Source organism: Rissa tridactyla, chromosome 7 (assembly GCF_028500815.1).
Source record: "Rissa tridactyla isolate bRisTri1 chromosome 7, bRisTri1.patW.cur.20221130, whole genome shotgun sequence".
Classification (NCBI taxonomy): domain Eukaryota; kingdom Metazoa; phylum Chordata; class Aves; order Charadriiformes; family Laridae; genus Rissa; species Rissa tridactyla.
The window spans coordinates 39,802,311-39,820,607 of record NC_071472.1 but is presented as its reverse complement, the minus strand read 5'-3'; the positions used below and the strand labels follow the sequence as shown (position 1 = coordinate 39,820,607).

The 18,297-nt window shown below is 48.5% G+C and overlaps 1 protein-coding gene across 10 annotated transcripts in view; it reads right to left on the bottom strand.

Annotated features, from left to right (window-relative positions):
• The window catches only part of MAP2 (microtubule associated protein 2), a 226,463-nt gene that overhangs the window by 50,244 nt on the left and 157,922 nt on the right, over window positions 1–18,297 (bottom strand). For 9 of the 10 annotated variants that reach the window (XM_054209170.1, XM_054209177.1, XM_054209178.1 and 6 more), the window contains one exon: window positions 639–752. In XM_054209170.1, coding sequence (XP_054065145.1) covers window positions 639–752 — 114 coding nt within the window. The remainder of the gene's footprint in view (window positions 1–638; window positions 753–18,297) is intronic. The other variant, XM_054209176.1, reaches the window with a different exon arrangement.

The window sequence follows — 18,297 nt, the reverse complement described above, 5'->3', positions numbered from 1 at the left end:
GAGCCAGCAGGAGGATGGGGTCCCAGTATGGGCCAGTGGCAGTGGTACCATTCCCAATCTGGACCACTGGGCGTTCGCTTCTACAAGGTGTAACTCCCTCTCCCTCAATCTCTCCTCGCCCTGCCTGGCTGCTAACCCCTCTCCCACCCTCAGCCCGTGTGCCCTGTCCCTCTGTACTTCTGTTGAGGTGCTCCTCCTCCATCGTCTCGAGTAGCCACCACCCAGCCAGCAAAGCCGCACTTTCTTTTTATATGCCTGTCCTCTAATCTTTGCCTCTTCAGACATGAATGTTTCTCTCTCACACAGCACATGGCTGAACATGAAGGGGCTCTGAGCGCTGCTGGGTCTCACCAGACGTGATGACAGAAGCACTACCACCAGTTCCATCCACAGCCGCGCCGCTCAGGAGTCAGAAACCACGTGGAGAACTGCTGTTAGAGACAGTCACAGGGCCGTGAAGAACCGTGGCAATGAGGATACCGCTATTATTAAGTGGTTCCAGCATTTATCCAGTGGTGCTGCAGTTTACCCTTGACCATAATCTATGCGAATGCACGTGTCAGTGTTTTTTTGCAGTACATATACATACAACATTTGCAGACAGGAGGATACTTTGAACATTCTTTGTCTCGTTTTACCTAAAGGTAGTGGTCCAGGCTGATCTTTGTGCTGGGCTTCTTTTTCCTGTTCACCTTTCAGGACTGCTACAGCTTCAGCTGTTACTACTTGTACTATCCTCGCAGACACTTCTTCTGTGGCAGCAGCAAAGTTAGAAAAAAAAACAAAGGAAAATATGCTAATGAGAATGATGTTTTAAAATTATAAAGATTAGTTTAAACAATAAAAAAATGGCAGCTGACAATCCACTTTTAAAAGGTCATCTTTTTTCCCTGAAATACAGGCAAATCATTAAAAATAAAATAGAAGGACCAGATATTCCGAAGATCTCAGTGGAAAATGCTGAGTATTTATAAAAACCAGGACCTCAGCCTTTACAGTAAGATGCACAAAGCGTCATTATTAAATGCTCTTTCTGTTAGGGACAATGTGCAGCAACTGCAAAATGTTAAGATGATCATTTATTAAATGTCTAAAATTTTTTTTGCAGGTACTGTTTTGCAAACAGGGGTAGAATGGCCAGATGAATAATGGAATTTCTTGACATTTAATACATGGAGCTAGCTGCATTCTTACATGCACGTTGGATGATATTTCCCCCTCATCAGCACACAGTTAGTATGCATTAAAGGCACTTTCCAGACAGACATCTATGCTGATGAGGGAGTTGAAAAAGAAGGGCTAAATAACATTTCTATGTAATTAAAAGGTATATTTTGTCCTCCTCACCCCTTTTAAGACTGCAACACAAAGCTTTATTTAAACAGCAGGCCTGAATACGATGCAGAGGGATCGCAGAGGATAGCATTTGTTTGGTGGGATGGGCTCTCCGGCCATGATCCCAGGCGCAGGCTCGGCTCCTGGCCACTCGCCCTCATTGTGCCCGGCACAGGGAAGGGGCACTCGCACGGAGGTGGCTGAGCATCGCATGCTTGACAGACCCCTTTGCTCTGCCCTCAACGCGGGGATGCCCCAGGGGGGCTGAGGAACCAGGCGCTCTGGTGAGTGGAGGACGGCAGTGGGACCACTCGGGGAGTAAATACTTCCAAACTGAGAAATTGTACCTCATCTTGGCTCTAGACCCACCCAAAGGTGCCGTGAAATGTCATCAGGCACACCACTGCCTGTGGAAGTAACCAGAGAGGTTTCACGCCCTAAGGGCAGTTCAGGCACCTTTGATCTAGCAAATCAAGGACATAAGGGCTGGTCCAGCAGAACCATCTATGAAAGAATTCAGAGAAAAAGGGTTTCCTTTTCTTACATGTGTATTAGCCCACTCTCCCTTACTTGTTAATCAACACATTCCTCCCTCTAACAGCCAAACTCAGTGGAAACAAACCCCTTCACTCTCTGGCCATGCCCGAGTGCTGGCTGAGAGCTGTTCCAAACCCAGGGTGCCGGGACCGACGCAGAGCTGAGTCCCGGGGAAGGCAACAAGCTGCGCGGCCACGGGGCCACCAGCTGCACAGCTGGGCACCCGCCTGGAAACAGCGAGAATTTCAGTCCTGCTCCACCTCTCGAGCAGAGGTTTCTAACAGCAGGCAGCAACGTACCCCGCTCCTGCCAGGAGACACTCGCAGAGTCTGCATTAATCACCATCCCGAGCACAGAAATAAAAGCTCTCTGCTCACCCGTTACTGCGTCCTTCGGGCAAGGACCAGCTGGGAAGGGGCAGTATATTTAAATCAATGCCCTACATGTAACTTTACAGCAACCACCCTAACAAGGGACGCTGTCCATTAGATTAATAATGATGATTTCTCCTCACAGTTAGTACTCGTACAGAACTCCTTTGTACTTTTCAGTTATTCCTCTTTGTTTGTCTTTTCGAAAAGCTGATTTTTTTCTCCCCAAAAGCATAGATGTGAGTTACTTGATTTTCACAGTTGTGTTTGTCTAAAACCAAAGTGCTACGTTAATCTTTCTTTTGCACAAAGTATGTAATGAGATATTAAAAAACCCACCCACTGGCAAAGAACATTCATAATTGTTGGTATTTATATCTTACAATTCACTTCCCTCCTGACTGGTCGCCAGGAGGGCAGTGACTGCAATAGCTTTATTGACTGCAGCCAATAGCAAGAGGAGATGGATGAATACGTCAGAACAACTACTAAGCAACGAAAAAAATAAGCTGATTTAAAAAACTGCTACCCAAGAATATATGAGTATAAACTTGCCAAGGATAAATTCAGAGTAGAAATCTGAAGACGCTGCTTTCCTGCTGTCAGGGGTGTGAAGTTCTGGCAGCCTTCCACAGGGCAGGAAACAACTCAACTGGTTTTGAGTGGAGCTCGATACATTTACAAAAGGGACTACATACGATATAGATGCCTGTATTAGCAAGAAGCTGCGAATGGCGGCTCTAGTTCTCTTTCCCTCTCTTCAACAACCTGCCCCTAGTATGAGATGAAACTCCACTTTGTTGTTAAGTAAATCGAATCGAGCACCAAAACCCCATAAATCAAGTCATGCGTGTGGCTAGTCCCATGAATCAATGAACAGGGATATTGATTTCAAGCCCATCAATCTTCCCAGCTGCGTTTCAGGGGCCTGCACCTCATTTTGGGCTTTTCAAATTTCTCCTGCTCCCACGCCTGCTGGATGCTGGGGGTTCTTCTCAGCAGCTCTTGGTTCCTTCCTCTTACGAGAGACATGAACAGCTACCTCCCAGACATGGTGCTCCTGTTCCAGAACAGTGGACTGGACAAAAACGATCCCTCGGAATCATTACAGGTCCTGACAATTCCCTGCATTGTGAGGCACATGCAGACTGCAAAGCACGAGCGGCATTGGAGAGAACTGGGAGAATGAACCTGTGGCTTGGCCCATGCTCTTCCCGCAGCCAGGCAGTGCGCTCCCCCACGCCAGGCAGCCGGCGTGCATGGGTGGGACACGCGGGGAGGAAACAAACCGCTCTTCCATAAAGCATCCTGTGATACTTGGTATATCACTGTTCAGATTCTGCTCTTTCAGAACAGGATAGAGTACGGCCCCGACACAGCTTTGGTGAGCATGGAGAACAGCACAGAGCTTTGCAGAGACCCCACGCCAATCGCCACCACTGCTCTACACCTGGAGGATGTGACAACTGACCCTTCTGTCAAAATGTCCATGAATCTACTAATCACAACATTACTGACAAAAGTAATGTCATCCAGTCTGTACCGTTAGCTCAGGTGAACAAATCAAGACTCAATTAGGAAGACTGTTAGGAAAATCATTTTTTTTATCCTTATTTTCACTTGAAAATTTCAAGAAAAAGCTCCAATTATTTTTTCAGATAAAGAATATGCAAATGTATACCAGCTTCAGTACCCTGGAGCACATCCAAAGGAAACCCACTCGGTCACCTGCTCTCCATCACCCAAGCTACCGCAAGCCTTCTCCCAGGAAGGTAAGACAAATCCCTATTAAAAATGGTCTCCTTTGTTACAAAATTTATACTTGTTCACATCCAGCCTGGTGCTGGGGTGCAAATGGGCTCTCCAAGGCTGGAAGACAGTTCCTACCCTCTCAGCTCTCTTCCTGATTTAATTTGCTTGGGACAAAGATTATGTTCCACAGGAAGATATAGCTGGGGGTGAAAAGGTTGCCTCCTGAAAAACAGAAATTTCAATTTCGGGCTATGCAAAATAATTAAATAAAAATACAGGTAGCCTCTGGGGTTTGGTTTTGGTTTTTTTTTTGGTCTGGATTTTTTTTTAATCAAGAAAGGCTGACTTCTGAATACTCTGTTAATGGATATTTTGGGTGACACAAGAGACACAGGCAGTTTGCCAGAAAAGCAGTGCTTTTGCTACACATGACTGCTGCAAAAGGACAGACATTTTTGTACTAATGGACAATATAAATAGCAGATCCAACGGGTAAGTCAAATCCTCGCAGGGCAGCTATTGAGACTCTTCATAGTTTCCTCATGGTTCAGTTAAAGTTCAAGGAAGCCTAATGATAAAGAACAAATAAATAAAAGGAGAGTTAGACAGCCTAGATGCTAGGCCTATTCCTCACAGCCTAAAAGCTCTGGATTCATTAGAGATAGTTTTCCTTGTAGAGATTTAGAGGATTCTACATTTCCTTGTAGACATTGTAAAGATGTCTACCTCTTTAAGCAGGTAGACATTCTCTGACTCTACTTTATTCCACAAAATTGTCACTAACAAATGACAAGTAATACAAAATATATGTTTCTTAAAGGCAACAAGGACCTTGGCTTCACATAAGACTCCAGCACAACAAGGAATGGCAACGTGGCTTTCCTTTGCATTTTGCAGAGTAAAATGCGGCTCCTTTTTACCAAGGTGTCAGCTGCTCATGATACAGGGCACAGACTGAGTCTCCCAGTTTAATTCCAGGGAATGTGGTACTCAAAATACAGGTGACACCACCTTGACTGTGGTGTCCGTAATAGAGAGGAGACACTGTGAAAGATCTTAAGCACGAGCTTTCAAAAGCCCCTTAACAACGAGCAGGCTGAGCCCAGAGGCCAGGAGCTGACACACGAGGACGGTGATTCCGCTGCTCCCTCGAAGGTTGTCACTTCACACCAAGCTCCCAGGGGACCATCAGGTCCAGTCTGCCCAGCTGCTACTAGTGCCATGGCTGCTCTCTGGCAGGAACAGAGGGCTCTGCCCTGCTGAGGGGGCAGGCACCTGTCTTGGGCACTACACGAATTTATACCAAAGTTAACACTCAGATGAGCAAGCAGTCTCTGCTCCTGGTTTTCCTGGTTTCGGAAGTCAGCACAATTCTTCTACAAACCCCAGCCCCCAGCATACCAAATCAGGACACCTGGAATCTGCCTGCCCCACAGGTAACTCAGGGACACAAACCCTTTCAGAGCACTGGGATGCACAGGGGACACTGGACCAGCCGCCAATGGTGTGGGGAGCTGCAGCCTTTCCTCTGCCTCCAAAAGCTGCTGCCCTCCTCATAAGCACAGCCAAGGGCACAACAGCCGCCCAAACCCCTAGCTCGCTCTGTCAGGGATGTTTAAACTGCAGTAGGCATCATCCAGACACTCCGTCCAGACACCTGAGCTCCCCTTCACTGACTGAGACTCAACCAGTGGCCATTAAGCGAGGCTACCAGCGGAAGGCCCTGGCAAGCCCTGCAGCCTGAGCCCTGGGGGGCTGCATGTTTTCGTGGGAGCTCTGTCTGGGTCACCACATCCATTCTGCCGAGGGCAGAGGACATGGTTTTCCCCGGTGCACACCATAGTTAAGCTCCTTCTGAGAGGGTGACGACCACCAACAGAACTGACCTCTTGAGGCGGTAGGCAGACTTCACCCTTCCTCCAAGCTGCCGCGCCATGCCCTGTTTGCCCGCTCTCCTGGTTGCTCGCACTCCTCAGGCTGCTTTCTATCAATGTGGAGGATGCCGCAGTTGCTCTAGCAATGCCCAGGCCTCATCAGCATCTCCTGAAAGAGCTGCCGGTGCCTGGCCGGCCTCTCCGCTGCCCAGGCGTTTCCTTACCTCAGAAAAGCCCCCTGTGTGCCAAGACCTGCCTCTCCACTAAGGATCAGGCCGGCTCCAGAGCACCTCCCCTCCGTGGCGTCTGCTTCCTTTGTGCCCTTTTAAATGGCTTCCCTCCAGCCTCAGGCACTTTTTCTCTTCCAGCCTACCACAACACCTCAGGCTCGATCCGATCCGTGAGGAGCTGAGTTTGCTACAAACACCACTTCCTAGGTGAAACTGCGCAGGCTCAGATATTTGCCTCTGACAGCCCTCATCCAGCAGTCCCTTTTCTCTTCTTCTCTCTCCCTCCTACCCCTCTATGCAATGCTGTACTATTGTTGTGAGGATTGTTTTTGACAGGAGAAACTTCCCATGGGCAGAGCTCATGGCATCGTCCTGCCTCGCAGGCGGGTGCCCCAGCCCTGCTGCGGGATGCTGCCGGCGGGGAATGGGGCCGGTACAGCTCGCCCTGGGGAACAGCCGGCTCCTCAGCTCACATAACAGCGCCAGAGATTTCTCAGGCCAGAGCTGCCCCAGTCAGGCCAGTTTGTCTCCCCAGCTCCTCTTCTCCTTCCCCAACTGCAGAGGCCTGTGTTTCATCACTACCATTCAGCCAGTTCTCCGGCCCGCCTCTCCCTTATTCCGCCTGAGCACCCATTTCACTGCAACGGGGACAGCTCCTCACGAAAAGAAAAATCATTTCACGTCCCCACAATTTTACCGGGACTCTCTTCCCAGAACGGAGCACCATCAACCCCTGGTTTTTCTACCAACATCTCTATCAGACACTGCTACGGTGGCAGCGGATACAGGGTTTGCCGTGGCCATGGAAGACGCCATCTGGTCTCTGTAAAGCAGAACTTGTTTAAGGCATAAACAAAGTTTAACGTGCTGGAACGACACGGCACAACAAATGCTGCAGGAGAAAAACAAAAGGAAAGGGATGATAGGAAGGAGGGATGGAGAGGAGGAGATTGAAAATTGTGTCAAAACTTCACATGAATTCACAATGTCACCCCTCAGACACCTACCAAGAAAATTAACAGTGAGCTCAGTTAAAGCAAAGGGTAATTAACGTTCCTGGAGCACTAAGGGTAAAACAGGGATACAGAAAGATGCAAACAGATAAAATGTTTCATTAATTTTGCTGCATTTTAGGGAAGGAACACAGGCAGAGCACAGCAAAAGGATTAGCTACATGTGTGCTGGCGGAATTGGGAAAACAAAGCAATTTCAGTCAAAATGTGCCTGTCAAAATCCTCAGTGGGGTGCAGAGCAGTTTCCAAGGTAACCAGCACTAATTATTGGCACAGTGGAAGCCAGTCAACAACAAAAGCACAGAGCAACCTGCGCTGCTTACTGAGGCAAAATACCCCAAATATATTCCTGCAGAAAGGAAAGTCCAGAGTGGCTATTTGCTGTCTTTGACAATTTGAAAAGCAAACAGGACCTATGGATTTTCCCCCCGGGCACTGCAGCTCCGCGTGCAGCAGGACCACGCGCCAAAGAGCTGCTGGATCTGTTGGGCGGCATCAGCCAGGCCCCCAGGGACGGGCCCTGAGCTCACACCAGCTCTCCTGGGAGCTGGTGGATGACTCGTCTTTGAGTCAGGGCTGCTGAAATGCCCAGGAAAAAAGACCTGGGCTTCACCCAGTGACACTTCTGATGGAAGACCCCAAGACACATCTTGGACTTTGTTACTGGGATTGTGACGACTCCAAGTACTGCCTTTTGCACTCAGGTTAAAAGAGAAATGCACAGCCGCAATCAAAGCACTATGAATAAGTTATGTAAAACCCAAATAATGCCAACAGGTTAGCACTTGCAATTGAAGAAAAAAGCAGTAACATAGCTTTACAGAATTCAAACATTTGCTCTCAAATGGCTTTCGTGAGTGTAAATATTTTGCTGTAAGTAGGTCCTTGATCTGGATGTTGGCAATATCAACAGTAATTGGCAGGAGGTATGAAGGCAAATAATGGGAACATGAGCTTTTAAACTAAATGAAACCACAACGCAACTGACAAGCATCATCTCCCTAATAAACTCATTGACTTTAAACTACTGTAGCATCAATGAGGACAGTGACAGCTTAATTTAATCCCCAGGATTTACCAACTAACTAACTGAACAGGTCAGAAAAGGCTTGGGTTTTGGGAAAGAGTGAGCTTTGACTGTTTAGTGCATTGAAACCCAAAGGTATGAACATTCAGACTGCCTCTGGGGAGAGAAATGTTGCAGTGACTATGTGACGAGCTGGGGGGACGCACGTCTGCGCACCCCTGGCTGCGCTGCGGCGCTCGGGAAAGCAGCAGCCCAGGACGTGGGCTGCCTGTCCTCAGACCACTTCCACCCCTTCCGTGTGGACTTCAGCTCCACTGCCTTGACTGCGTTTTCCCGGTCGCCTTCTTCATCAGGAGACCTGGACAAGATAGTCCAAATCTCCAAGGCACCTAAGTGGCAAAATCCCAAACGACTCATGCTGGGAGCCAGGCGCAATTCTGACGGCCCCAGTGAGCCCCCTCCTCGAGCTCCCCAACACCCCAGCACATGTTCATTAGGCAGAGGCCTCCGCCACGCTGTCTGGCAGCTGTAAAACAAAACACCAAGGGATCAGTCCCCACACCACCCCTTCCCTTGAATTATGAGCCTGTTAAAAAGGAGTCATACAAATGTCAATACAATAAAGCAATGCTTTTAAAATGAGCTCTCATTACTGCAAATACTTGCTCCCAGTGCATCCCCTGAGTCGCATCTTCTTAAGTCTACTGCCTGGAACAAAATATTTACCACTGTCAGCATTTCCCAGCCAAGACAGAGGTGGGGAAAGCTAATCGGTTCTGTTTTGTCTCATGCATCAGCAACACAATTTACAGCTAAGATGCAATACTGAGGCAAACGCCAGACCCTCAGTGAGGTCCCACTGCCTTTCCCAGGACCTGGCATCAGCTGAAAACATCGCTCACACGTAGGAAGCAGCTATATCTATCTTTCATTAAAACATGAACTCCTTAGGACTCATGCAGAAGAAAGCACTTTGGCTTCTAAACAAAGAACTGGATATTTAATCCTTTGAGTGTGAGTAAATACACTTAACAGGTAATTCACTTTTAAATCAATATTTGTTTTGAACTTCAGTACAAGTTAAGATTTTAAACAAACAGACTTTTAAGAACCCTCACAGAAGTCAGTGGAGCCTCAGCCACCTACAGCAGGACATGACATGTCCCTTATAGTTCATTTTTAGCTCCTTTTGAGCTGATTTTAAACACTTTTTACAGTGTTTCCTGTGATCTTTTTAAAAAAAGAATTCCAAGTATGCTATACAAACTCTGCTGAATTTAAGTTTAAAATTAACATTAACCCGTGCACGCGTTGTGTGGGATTCCTAGTCATGCCCCGTCAGATGGACTGAAGACCATTCTGTCAACACAACAGAATTTTGGTTCATCCCGTCAGGGGATATGGTGACACATAAGATGCAGCAATACCATGCCCTGTAGACCCAGCCCAACCCTGATCAAGCAGCTAGCTCTGCAATGCAGCAACCGCCGCACAGCTGAGCTCTCCCCAGCTCTGCTCCCAGCCGAGCCTCATGTCTGTACCCAGGCAGATGTCTGTGAGGAATGGTGTTGCTTACTTACAAATGAGCACGTGCGACTGTTCCCACAGACAGGCAGAGCAGAACAGGTCCCACGTCACATACAAATTAACAAAGACCCACAGACCTCGTGACGTGGATGGATTTTCAGCGTGGTTCTCAGCCCTGCTCAGCAGTTCTGCCATCACCCCCCGCCCCGGCTCTTCTGGCACTACACCAGTTGGAGGGAACTGGGTCTCCATCTGCCAGGTCACTATCCCCAACTGCTCACACGGCCTGCTCCCATCCACTGCCTGCCTACCCTTGGAGACTCCCAAAGAGACGTGTGCACCTACTCTTGCAGAAGGGAGATGCAAGAGATGCACATAAAAGCCCTCAGCGCATCGTTCTTCCTCTTTTTCTGACAGAGCTGTCTTCTCTGGGCACTTAAACACCTGCAGTCACAGTGCTGGGGACATCTGGGTGCTGTGGGGAGAGCTGAGACCCAGGTTTGGGTCACTGCAGCCACTGGGGGAGGTCTGCATCCAGAGGCAGAGCTCTCAAGCGTCCTGAAAATAAGGAGCAGCTGTGAAAATTCAAGGTCACAGAGGAGCTACACTGGATGTCTGAGATAAAGCCGGGAGTACATAGAACAGGAAAAAAAGCAGCCAGAGGCAACATAAGTGAGAAAAGCAGGAAAGAAGGAAGAGATGTCAGAGCAATTGTTTAGAAGAACAATATATTCTTAAATAGAGAGAAAGGATGACAGTGAAAGGAAAGAGAAAACAAGTCATGGACAGGAACAGCTAAGTCCTCTCACTTTACAGCTCACCGAGAATCTGCGCAGGCTGCGTTACCCTGCATTTGGCACATACCCTGGCTTTGGGGTAAAAAGCAATAGTCACGGCTGAAGCCTTTTCGTTCTGTCGTATGTGATGCAAGGCTATGGATGCAAACAGTTTTGGTATGTCATCAAGACTGCCACATTTATGCAGCACTGGCAGCTGATACTTCCGCTCTTCTTTATTAGTGTATCTGTCTCGCCAGATGCACGGGCTGCATGGACAGAGGACCAGACTGTAAATTAGTTTTATCATAACTGCCACAGGCTACACGGGTCGCTGGGAGCTGTACCAAACTGATCATATAGCACCATAAATTAGTCTCAGGGAAAGAAATAGGAACAAAAAAGTGAAATACCTGGGGTTTATTTTCCCCTCTCAAAGTATACAGTGCCTCCAAGTGAAACTGATTTCCATGAAGTATTCAATCTACTCAGTCCTGACTGAAAATGACTCTCTGGGAAGTGGCTAACAGGTTTTCCTGCCTTGGAGATAATGATATCTCTCAGTTATTTTCCCATATACTGCATGCAATTAAAGTATTAAAGTTTTGACCAGGTATTTTCCACACATAGGAGAAGGGCTCATTCACACAATCTAACATACATAGCTGGGGGTCCTTGAGTTTCCTGCACTTTTTGCATGTCATGAGGAATGCCTCAGTAACAACTAACCCCCAAAAAACAATCAAGACTGCATTTCTAAACCATGGCCTCAGAATGGGTTTTCCAAGCACCACCGATTCCACTCTGCAGTCGGTCTGTGAAACAGCACGGGAAAACATAAATGTTTTGCTCAGCACCTCACAAGGAATAAATGACAGTCAAACCCAGCACGGAGCCCTCTCGCTTTGAGTCCTGCCTTTGAATTTCCTGATCAACCTTTTCACAGCTGGTAAGGACAGGCACTGGATTATCAGTGCTCATCTGCCAGCTCATGCCAGCTGCTTTATGCTGATTTCCATCCTTTCAGCTGGCAAAGACAAGCAAACCTGTATTAATTATCATTATAAGGATTTAATTTAAAGCGAGCAGTTAAATCTACCAGTAGCAACTCCACAAAATGGAAAAACCCCAACCAAAACACCAGTATGCACTAGATTTTGCTGTCCTTACTCAGGATACGAATACAGCATGAGAAGAGATGATTTCCTTCTCTGTATTGTGACCTCACGGACTAAAACAGCAGGGAAGACAAAGACAGGGGGCTTGTCCCTGCCTTCCTTCTAATCTTTCCTTTGAGTTCCTCTCAAATTAAAACCCAGATTGCCTTTGCTTTCCAATTTTAATACAGAGTAGCTCATCAGGGTTAGTCAAACCAAGACATTTGCATGTTTATGTATGTCACACATGCATTTTGCACCGTAAATACACCCCAAAGTATTATTCCCTTCCCATTTCCATGCAAGTTGTGCCTCAGTGAGGACAGCAGAGCGAGGTCCCCATTGCAAAGTGCTCCCAGTCTCTCTCCTCATCTACCCTGTCTCCCTTAACCTTGAGAAGCAAACGCTAGAGGAAAAAGAAAAAAAAATTTAAATCCTCCTTTCCTTTGTCAGACACCCTGGCTGTGGCTCAGAGCCGTTACAGAGAGGCTGTGCACTCCTGAATGCTAAATAAGCTCCCGGGCTACATACTTTCTCTCGGCGGAGCTTAAAAAGAGATCTCACTCCGCACAGGGACGTGTTGGCATGGCAACATGGAAAAAAGGAATCAGCAAGGCCTGGCACTCCTTGCAAGAGCAGCAGACTGACTGTGCGGCTCTGGTTCTTGTAAGTGACCTGATGGTGCCACCTCCTCTCCGCCAGAGGCCAAGCCCCGGCCCGGCTGGGTGCGAAGGGCTGTGGCCACTGCCCGGAGGACCTGCCTCCACCAGACGCGGCTGGGGACTTGTGCCGGGCAAACCTGCAGTGCCACAGGGCTGCCAAGCTCACCAAGCCACAGACACGAGACATAATGAGGAAAGGAGAGGAAGGGATTTGCGACGCATGGGGCTGAGCGGGTTAATGACCACTGCTCTGGGCTCTTCTGCTCCACACTGTGTGAGACCCCGAGAGCTGATAGTTGCCTGGGCACAGGTCGAGGGGCCAGGAAAGGAGGCGAGCAATGCCCACCAGCACGTCCCAGGTTGTCACCTAAGAACCTGCCGCTTCTCTTTCAAGGTGACTTTGGAGAAGAAGATGCCATTTCAGCTCTGCCCAAAACAATAGCAGCTGTGTGTCTGCAAAACAAGGCTCTGTTGTTTGGTAATGAACCTTCCTCCAAATCTTCCTGCCCTCAGATCAAAAACTGGAATGGAAAATTATATGCTGGCACAGTCTCCAGCGATACCACCTTCCAGCTGCAATCGCAAAGACCACTGCCCACTGCCAAATACTGCCCAGGGCTCCTGCGTGTCCCTCATGCTGCCATCCTGGGGACGGAGGCCGTGATGGTTTCCCTTCAGACGTGACAGGGCAGAGCTGTCGAAGCGCTCCATCATCACCCTCTGCAAGGGCAGAGCTGAGCCAGGCCCAGAGGACAGAGCCTGCAGCGGGGCAGCACCAGCCCCGCACAGGGCCCTGCCACAGCTCTGCCGCAGCCCTCCTGCGTGACATGGGGTACCCCTCTTCACAGCCCTCCGCCTCTTCTCCTGGCTTCTACAAGCCTTGTCTACTTTACGTAATTCATAAATGCCCAAGCTGTCTCCTGCCATATGCTGAAAAGGACTCCAGCACAACGGGCCATGATTTGGAACACGGCCTATGGACACAACTGCCCTACTAGTCACTCGGCTAACGCCAGTGCAGGAGGGGTGAGATCCGGCCCACAGAAACAGCAAAGTCTGCAGTTACAGCCCCCACCAGCGCAGGCAGCCAAACACGGATGGTGGGGAGGAAGGAAGGAGGTGAACAGACAAATGGCAAATTTTTGTCCACAAAAAAGGGGAGACAAAACTCCCAGGATGTGCTCTGTATTTGATGGGATATTCATTCTTCAGCAGCAATAGCTATCCTGGCTACAGCAGCCCCCCAAGAACTCCTGCAGATGTTTTCAAAAGGCAACTTTGATAAACAGCACTCATGGCGTACAGTCTGAATTACTGGTGTGGTTGGAACAACACGTTATGAAAGATACTTCCTCCGTATCCCAGCTTCATCGCTCCTTGTTGCATCTCTGAGGTTGTTATCGATTACGTTTGCTGGGAATGCTGACGGCACCAAGTGAGCACTGGTTGCCAGGCCAACGTGCTCGCAGACGTTTTGCTCTTACTCCTTAAGGAAGCACAGCTGCTTATGAAATTCCCTCTTACGATGCTCATACTGTAACAAGAAAACACCAAAGTGAATCAAAATACCAAGAGGGAGCCCAAAGGAAATGGCTGGCTGTTGCCTTCTCTTGGCCAGATTCAGCGCTGACATGGCACAAAGCAGCAGTTGACTCTTACGGTGCTACTGTACCTGGTTTGAGATATGGTTTTCAAAAGCAAATCCACACCGCACACTGACATTTTCATAAGAGCTTTGGGGATAAAAGACACTGATGGCTGAACTTCTCTGGGTGTCTGACTCCCAGTCATGGGAGTCAACGGCACCGGCACACTGGGTTATCTCACTCCACTCCCTTCCAGGCAATAATTTTTGCATGCTGGTACCACCCCAAACTGTGCTGGACCTCCAGCTCCGACTCCAATACATTTCAATCACGGACTGACTGATTTCTGAAGTCCCAAGAGGAGGTGGGAGGGCAGAGCCAGCCCCTCAGAGCAGTTAGGGTTGGACAAAATGCAATGTCTTACTGGATTTAGTGACTGATAGTGCCAGTCACAGGAAAATCTGCAGAGACTGGCCTCTGCAGCAGTTAGTGAATATTCAGCGTCAGGGAGAAGACAGCTGGGGGTAGGGAATGCATGGGAAAAGACGGAGTTTCTCTGGCCTCATTCCTGGTCCTCTGCAGAAGAACAACTGAGAAGGATTTCTACAGCAAGCTTAACAGAGAACAGTAATAATAACATTTTCTACAAGTGCCCCAAAAGAGGCTCTGCTGTCTCCACCTATGCTCTCTTAGCAACGTAACCTGAACATATCTAAAATATTCCAACAACGTGTCCCAGAAAATGACACCTGCATTACTCTTAACACAGAGGAGAAAAGTTTCAGAAGTCTGGCACGTTTGCCTGTATCTAAATTGGCAAAGAAGATGGTGCACAGTAATTACTGTCACATTTCCCGGGTAAAGGGAGGGAGATCAAAATGGCTAATTAACAGCTTCTTTCCCATGGGAGCCATCAATGACATGGTAACATGCATTCTTCCAGCTTTGTAAAATAAACCACTGAAACGGGACAAACACAGCAATCACATTCATCTTTGAACACCGCTGATTTTGCATCCTTCTATGCATTTTGTCTGTGCTGCTGGAGACATGCAGCTTGCTGAAAACGCACATCTGACAACAAGGCTGGGAGGCTCCTGTGGGAAACAGGCACCCAGGGAGTTTGTGGGGGGCTCTAGTAACTCCAGGAGGGCTCGGGCAGCAGCAGGACCACCACTGCAAACAGCCAAATGAAAGGGAAAGCTCTGACAAAGCAGCCCTGTTGGAAAGAAAAAGTAAAAAGGCCTCTGTACAAAGAAGGCCTGTTTGTATGTTTACTGGCAGTGCCATCTTAGTATTGCCCCTTGTATGGCAACAGAGAAAGAAAAAGAGACACAAAGGAAAAGAAGATTAAAGGAGAAGTCACTAGAGAGGGAAAAACCATTAACACACCATGGGACCAAGCGATGACTCGGTGCGGTTTCAGCCTGGAGAGGCTGTCGTGTTCACTGACCCCATGCACAGAGCTGCAGTCCTGCCCCCGCAGGACCTGCCCTCGCGGGCCGAGCACCCTGAGCCAGCACAACTAAGCAGCACGGTGATTTTCTAACAGCACACTGCTGGTGAGGGCCGTGAACAAGATCCTCCTTACCTGGGGACTGGCTACTAGAAGGCAAAACTAGGGAAGATGATGGGATACAGACTATTTCCTTGACACACTGCCAGGTAGCTGAAACAAGCACAATCCCTGTCTTCAACATGGGTTTTCTGCCAACCTAAAGGTACTCCCCACCTCTGCTCAAGTCTTTACTGGCTATGCCAGGGCAGTCTTTCAGGCTGACATTCCCTGCAGCTTATTAAAGAATAGCTGGTCAGAGGAATAGATTTGTTGCAATTGCCCATTTAGTCTGGCTGAACAAAGCGTAAAACAAATGGCTGATTTAGGATAAATTACATTGAAGGCTGTAACGTGATTTGCCCCTTCTCGCTTTTCTCCTCAGTTGCTGCTGCCCGCTTCATGGCTCTGCTCCCTCATGGCTCCCTGCCCCTCACCTCTCTCACCGCGGGCTCTGCTGCCCCACCACCCCTCAGCCCTCACTCCTCCTCCAGCTCAATGCCGCCACTCCGTCATTCCTCTCACAGGTCTAGGGCTGCCCCCTCTCTCTGTTCCACTTACAGACTAACATATATCAATATCTGGGTCCCCCCAGCCACCAAAAATCCCGGCCTCTCTCATTTATCTGTCACGGGCTCCCTCTCACCCACCTTTCCTACAACTCAAGGGCTCTGAGAAACAAGGCAGGAGCACTCAACCTGCGGTCAGTCCTCCGTGCTGTGTCAGGAATTCTGCTACAATTTTCCAGCAGTCTCTCTGCATCCCACACGGTTTGGGTACCCTGCCAATTAACAAAGGGCTCTCTTTGTCACTCTGGCAGGACACATCGCTGTCCTCAACATTGACTAACACCAAGACAGAGCCACTGTCCTGAGGCTCTGGTAAATAGGATTTCAGGAAAGGCTTTCCCTTCATCTGTCAAAAAAGTAATTCATCAAATAACTGTGCGGGTAATCCAAACCCCCTCTGCTTATAAACCTGAATTTGGCATATAATGAAGAAAGCACTCAATCAGCCGAGTCACTGCACATAAAGACATATTGTAGAAGATGCTTCACAATGCATCTATTTTTATCCCTTACTATATAAATTTGACAGCTTAGTCATTATATTACTGAAAATAAAAATAAATGCATTTTAAGTGTAAAAAAACCAAACCTTTGCAGCATGATGTTCCTTGCAAGTCAAATACAATGGGTTGTGCTGAATTGCTGGTTCCCAGAGAATGCTGCAGCACACCTGTACTGCTCCTCTGCGCTTCCTTCCAGCCAGTTGACCACGGTTTTTCAGTAGGCAAAAAGAAGGCTGCCACTCTCATATTTCATTATAAGTCAAACACATCCTGTGCTCTGCCATGGGGTCCAATCCAAAACTTCCACATCAGCCCACCTCAGAGAGAGTTTTTGAAGATCACTCTATCACGCCTCCCTTTGCAGCACACATCTCTCGTGACATGAAAATGTTCGACTTCGCAAGAGCTGCAGATCTCATCCTCCCCTCTCAGTACTTCCAAAATCCTCACCAAAAACACTCTGTGTGTTTGTGCAGTGAGAAAGGACATGGCCAGGCATGGATCAGGGAGAGCCCATGGAAACTGAGTGGATCTTGGGCTGTAGGATGCTGTGGACAGCCCCAAAGGCAAGGTGTCCTCAGGAGCTCCTCGGGAGCAGTGCGGGACTTGTGGCTGGCAGAGGCGCAGGGCTGTGGACGGAGCAGGGCTGAGCCCATCTGCCAGGGGCAGCCCAAGTATACATACAAATATATACACATAAATATATATAGAAAGGAATAACTGCTTTACCACCCTTACTTATACCACATCCAAAAGAGCTTCCTATGCACTATGCCAAAACCCCAGGCTCTTCTCTCTCACACATCTGCCCGTGACCCCAGTGAATGCCAGAGCAGGCCCCGAGGCTGCCCTGTGCGCAGCGTGCACTCTCCCACGTCCCCATCGGTCCATTTGAAAGGAGGGCATTGATGTGTCTCCATAATGCAGCCATTACCCAGCGCGATACCGAGACAGATCAATCAAAGGCAACACAACAGCCAGATTCAGAGGATTCCAAAATTGAGGTCAGACTCAATAACTCTTAGACAGATGCCAAGAGAGAGAGAAACACATATATACAGGAAGGCAAATTTTAACTGTGCAAACCTAAAAACGTCACTTGCAGTGATGGATTGAATGTGTTTTGGCAAGAACTGTTATTTCCTCCCCCATTACCACCCCTCGCTTCTGCATCAGTGTTGGCATAAGGTGCCTTTGTCTTGGTGGCCTGACTCTAACCTTCCCCTTAACACACAGTCCTCAGATTTTACAGCACGAGCCCTGCTATGCCCCAAAGGGACGAGTGCACTGCTGCAGAATACCTCTCCCTAGGAGAGGCCCATTTTGTGACTAAACCCCAGCTCCTGGGTCAGTCAGGCGCTGGAGGGCTTCCTTAGGCAAAACGCCTCCACATGTACCTGAGCTCTCATCAGCGGGCATGGCGCGATGGGTGGCTGCCTGGGACATGCCCTGTTCGCACCAGGGCTCCACCGCAGATCAGACGGTTGTTGCAGTTGCTGGGGATTCACAGACTCCGTCATGAAGGCTGAGAAGCCAGAGATTTTCCGAGGTTATGGTGCTGGATTTGCACCGGGGAAAATAAAAGCCCTGTAAATCCACTCAAACCCACAGTTTGGATTAATTATCTCGGTCGACCTTGGCTTCCTGTGCATTTTCTGCTCAGCTGTTTTGAGTCAGTAAGCTACTAGAAATGATTGAATGATTCACAGTATTGGTAATTATGTGTATCAGAGTGGCATTTAAAAACCCTACCTGATACAACACCCCACTGAAGTGAAAATTTACAAGCAGACAAACATGGCAAAGATGACTGAATTTGGTGG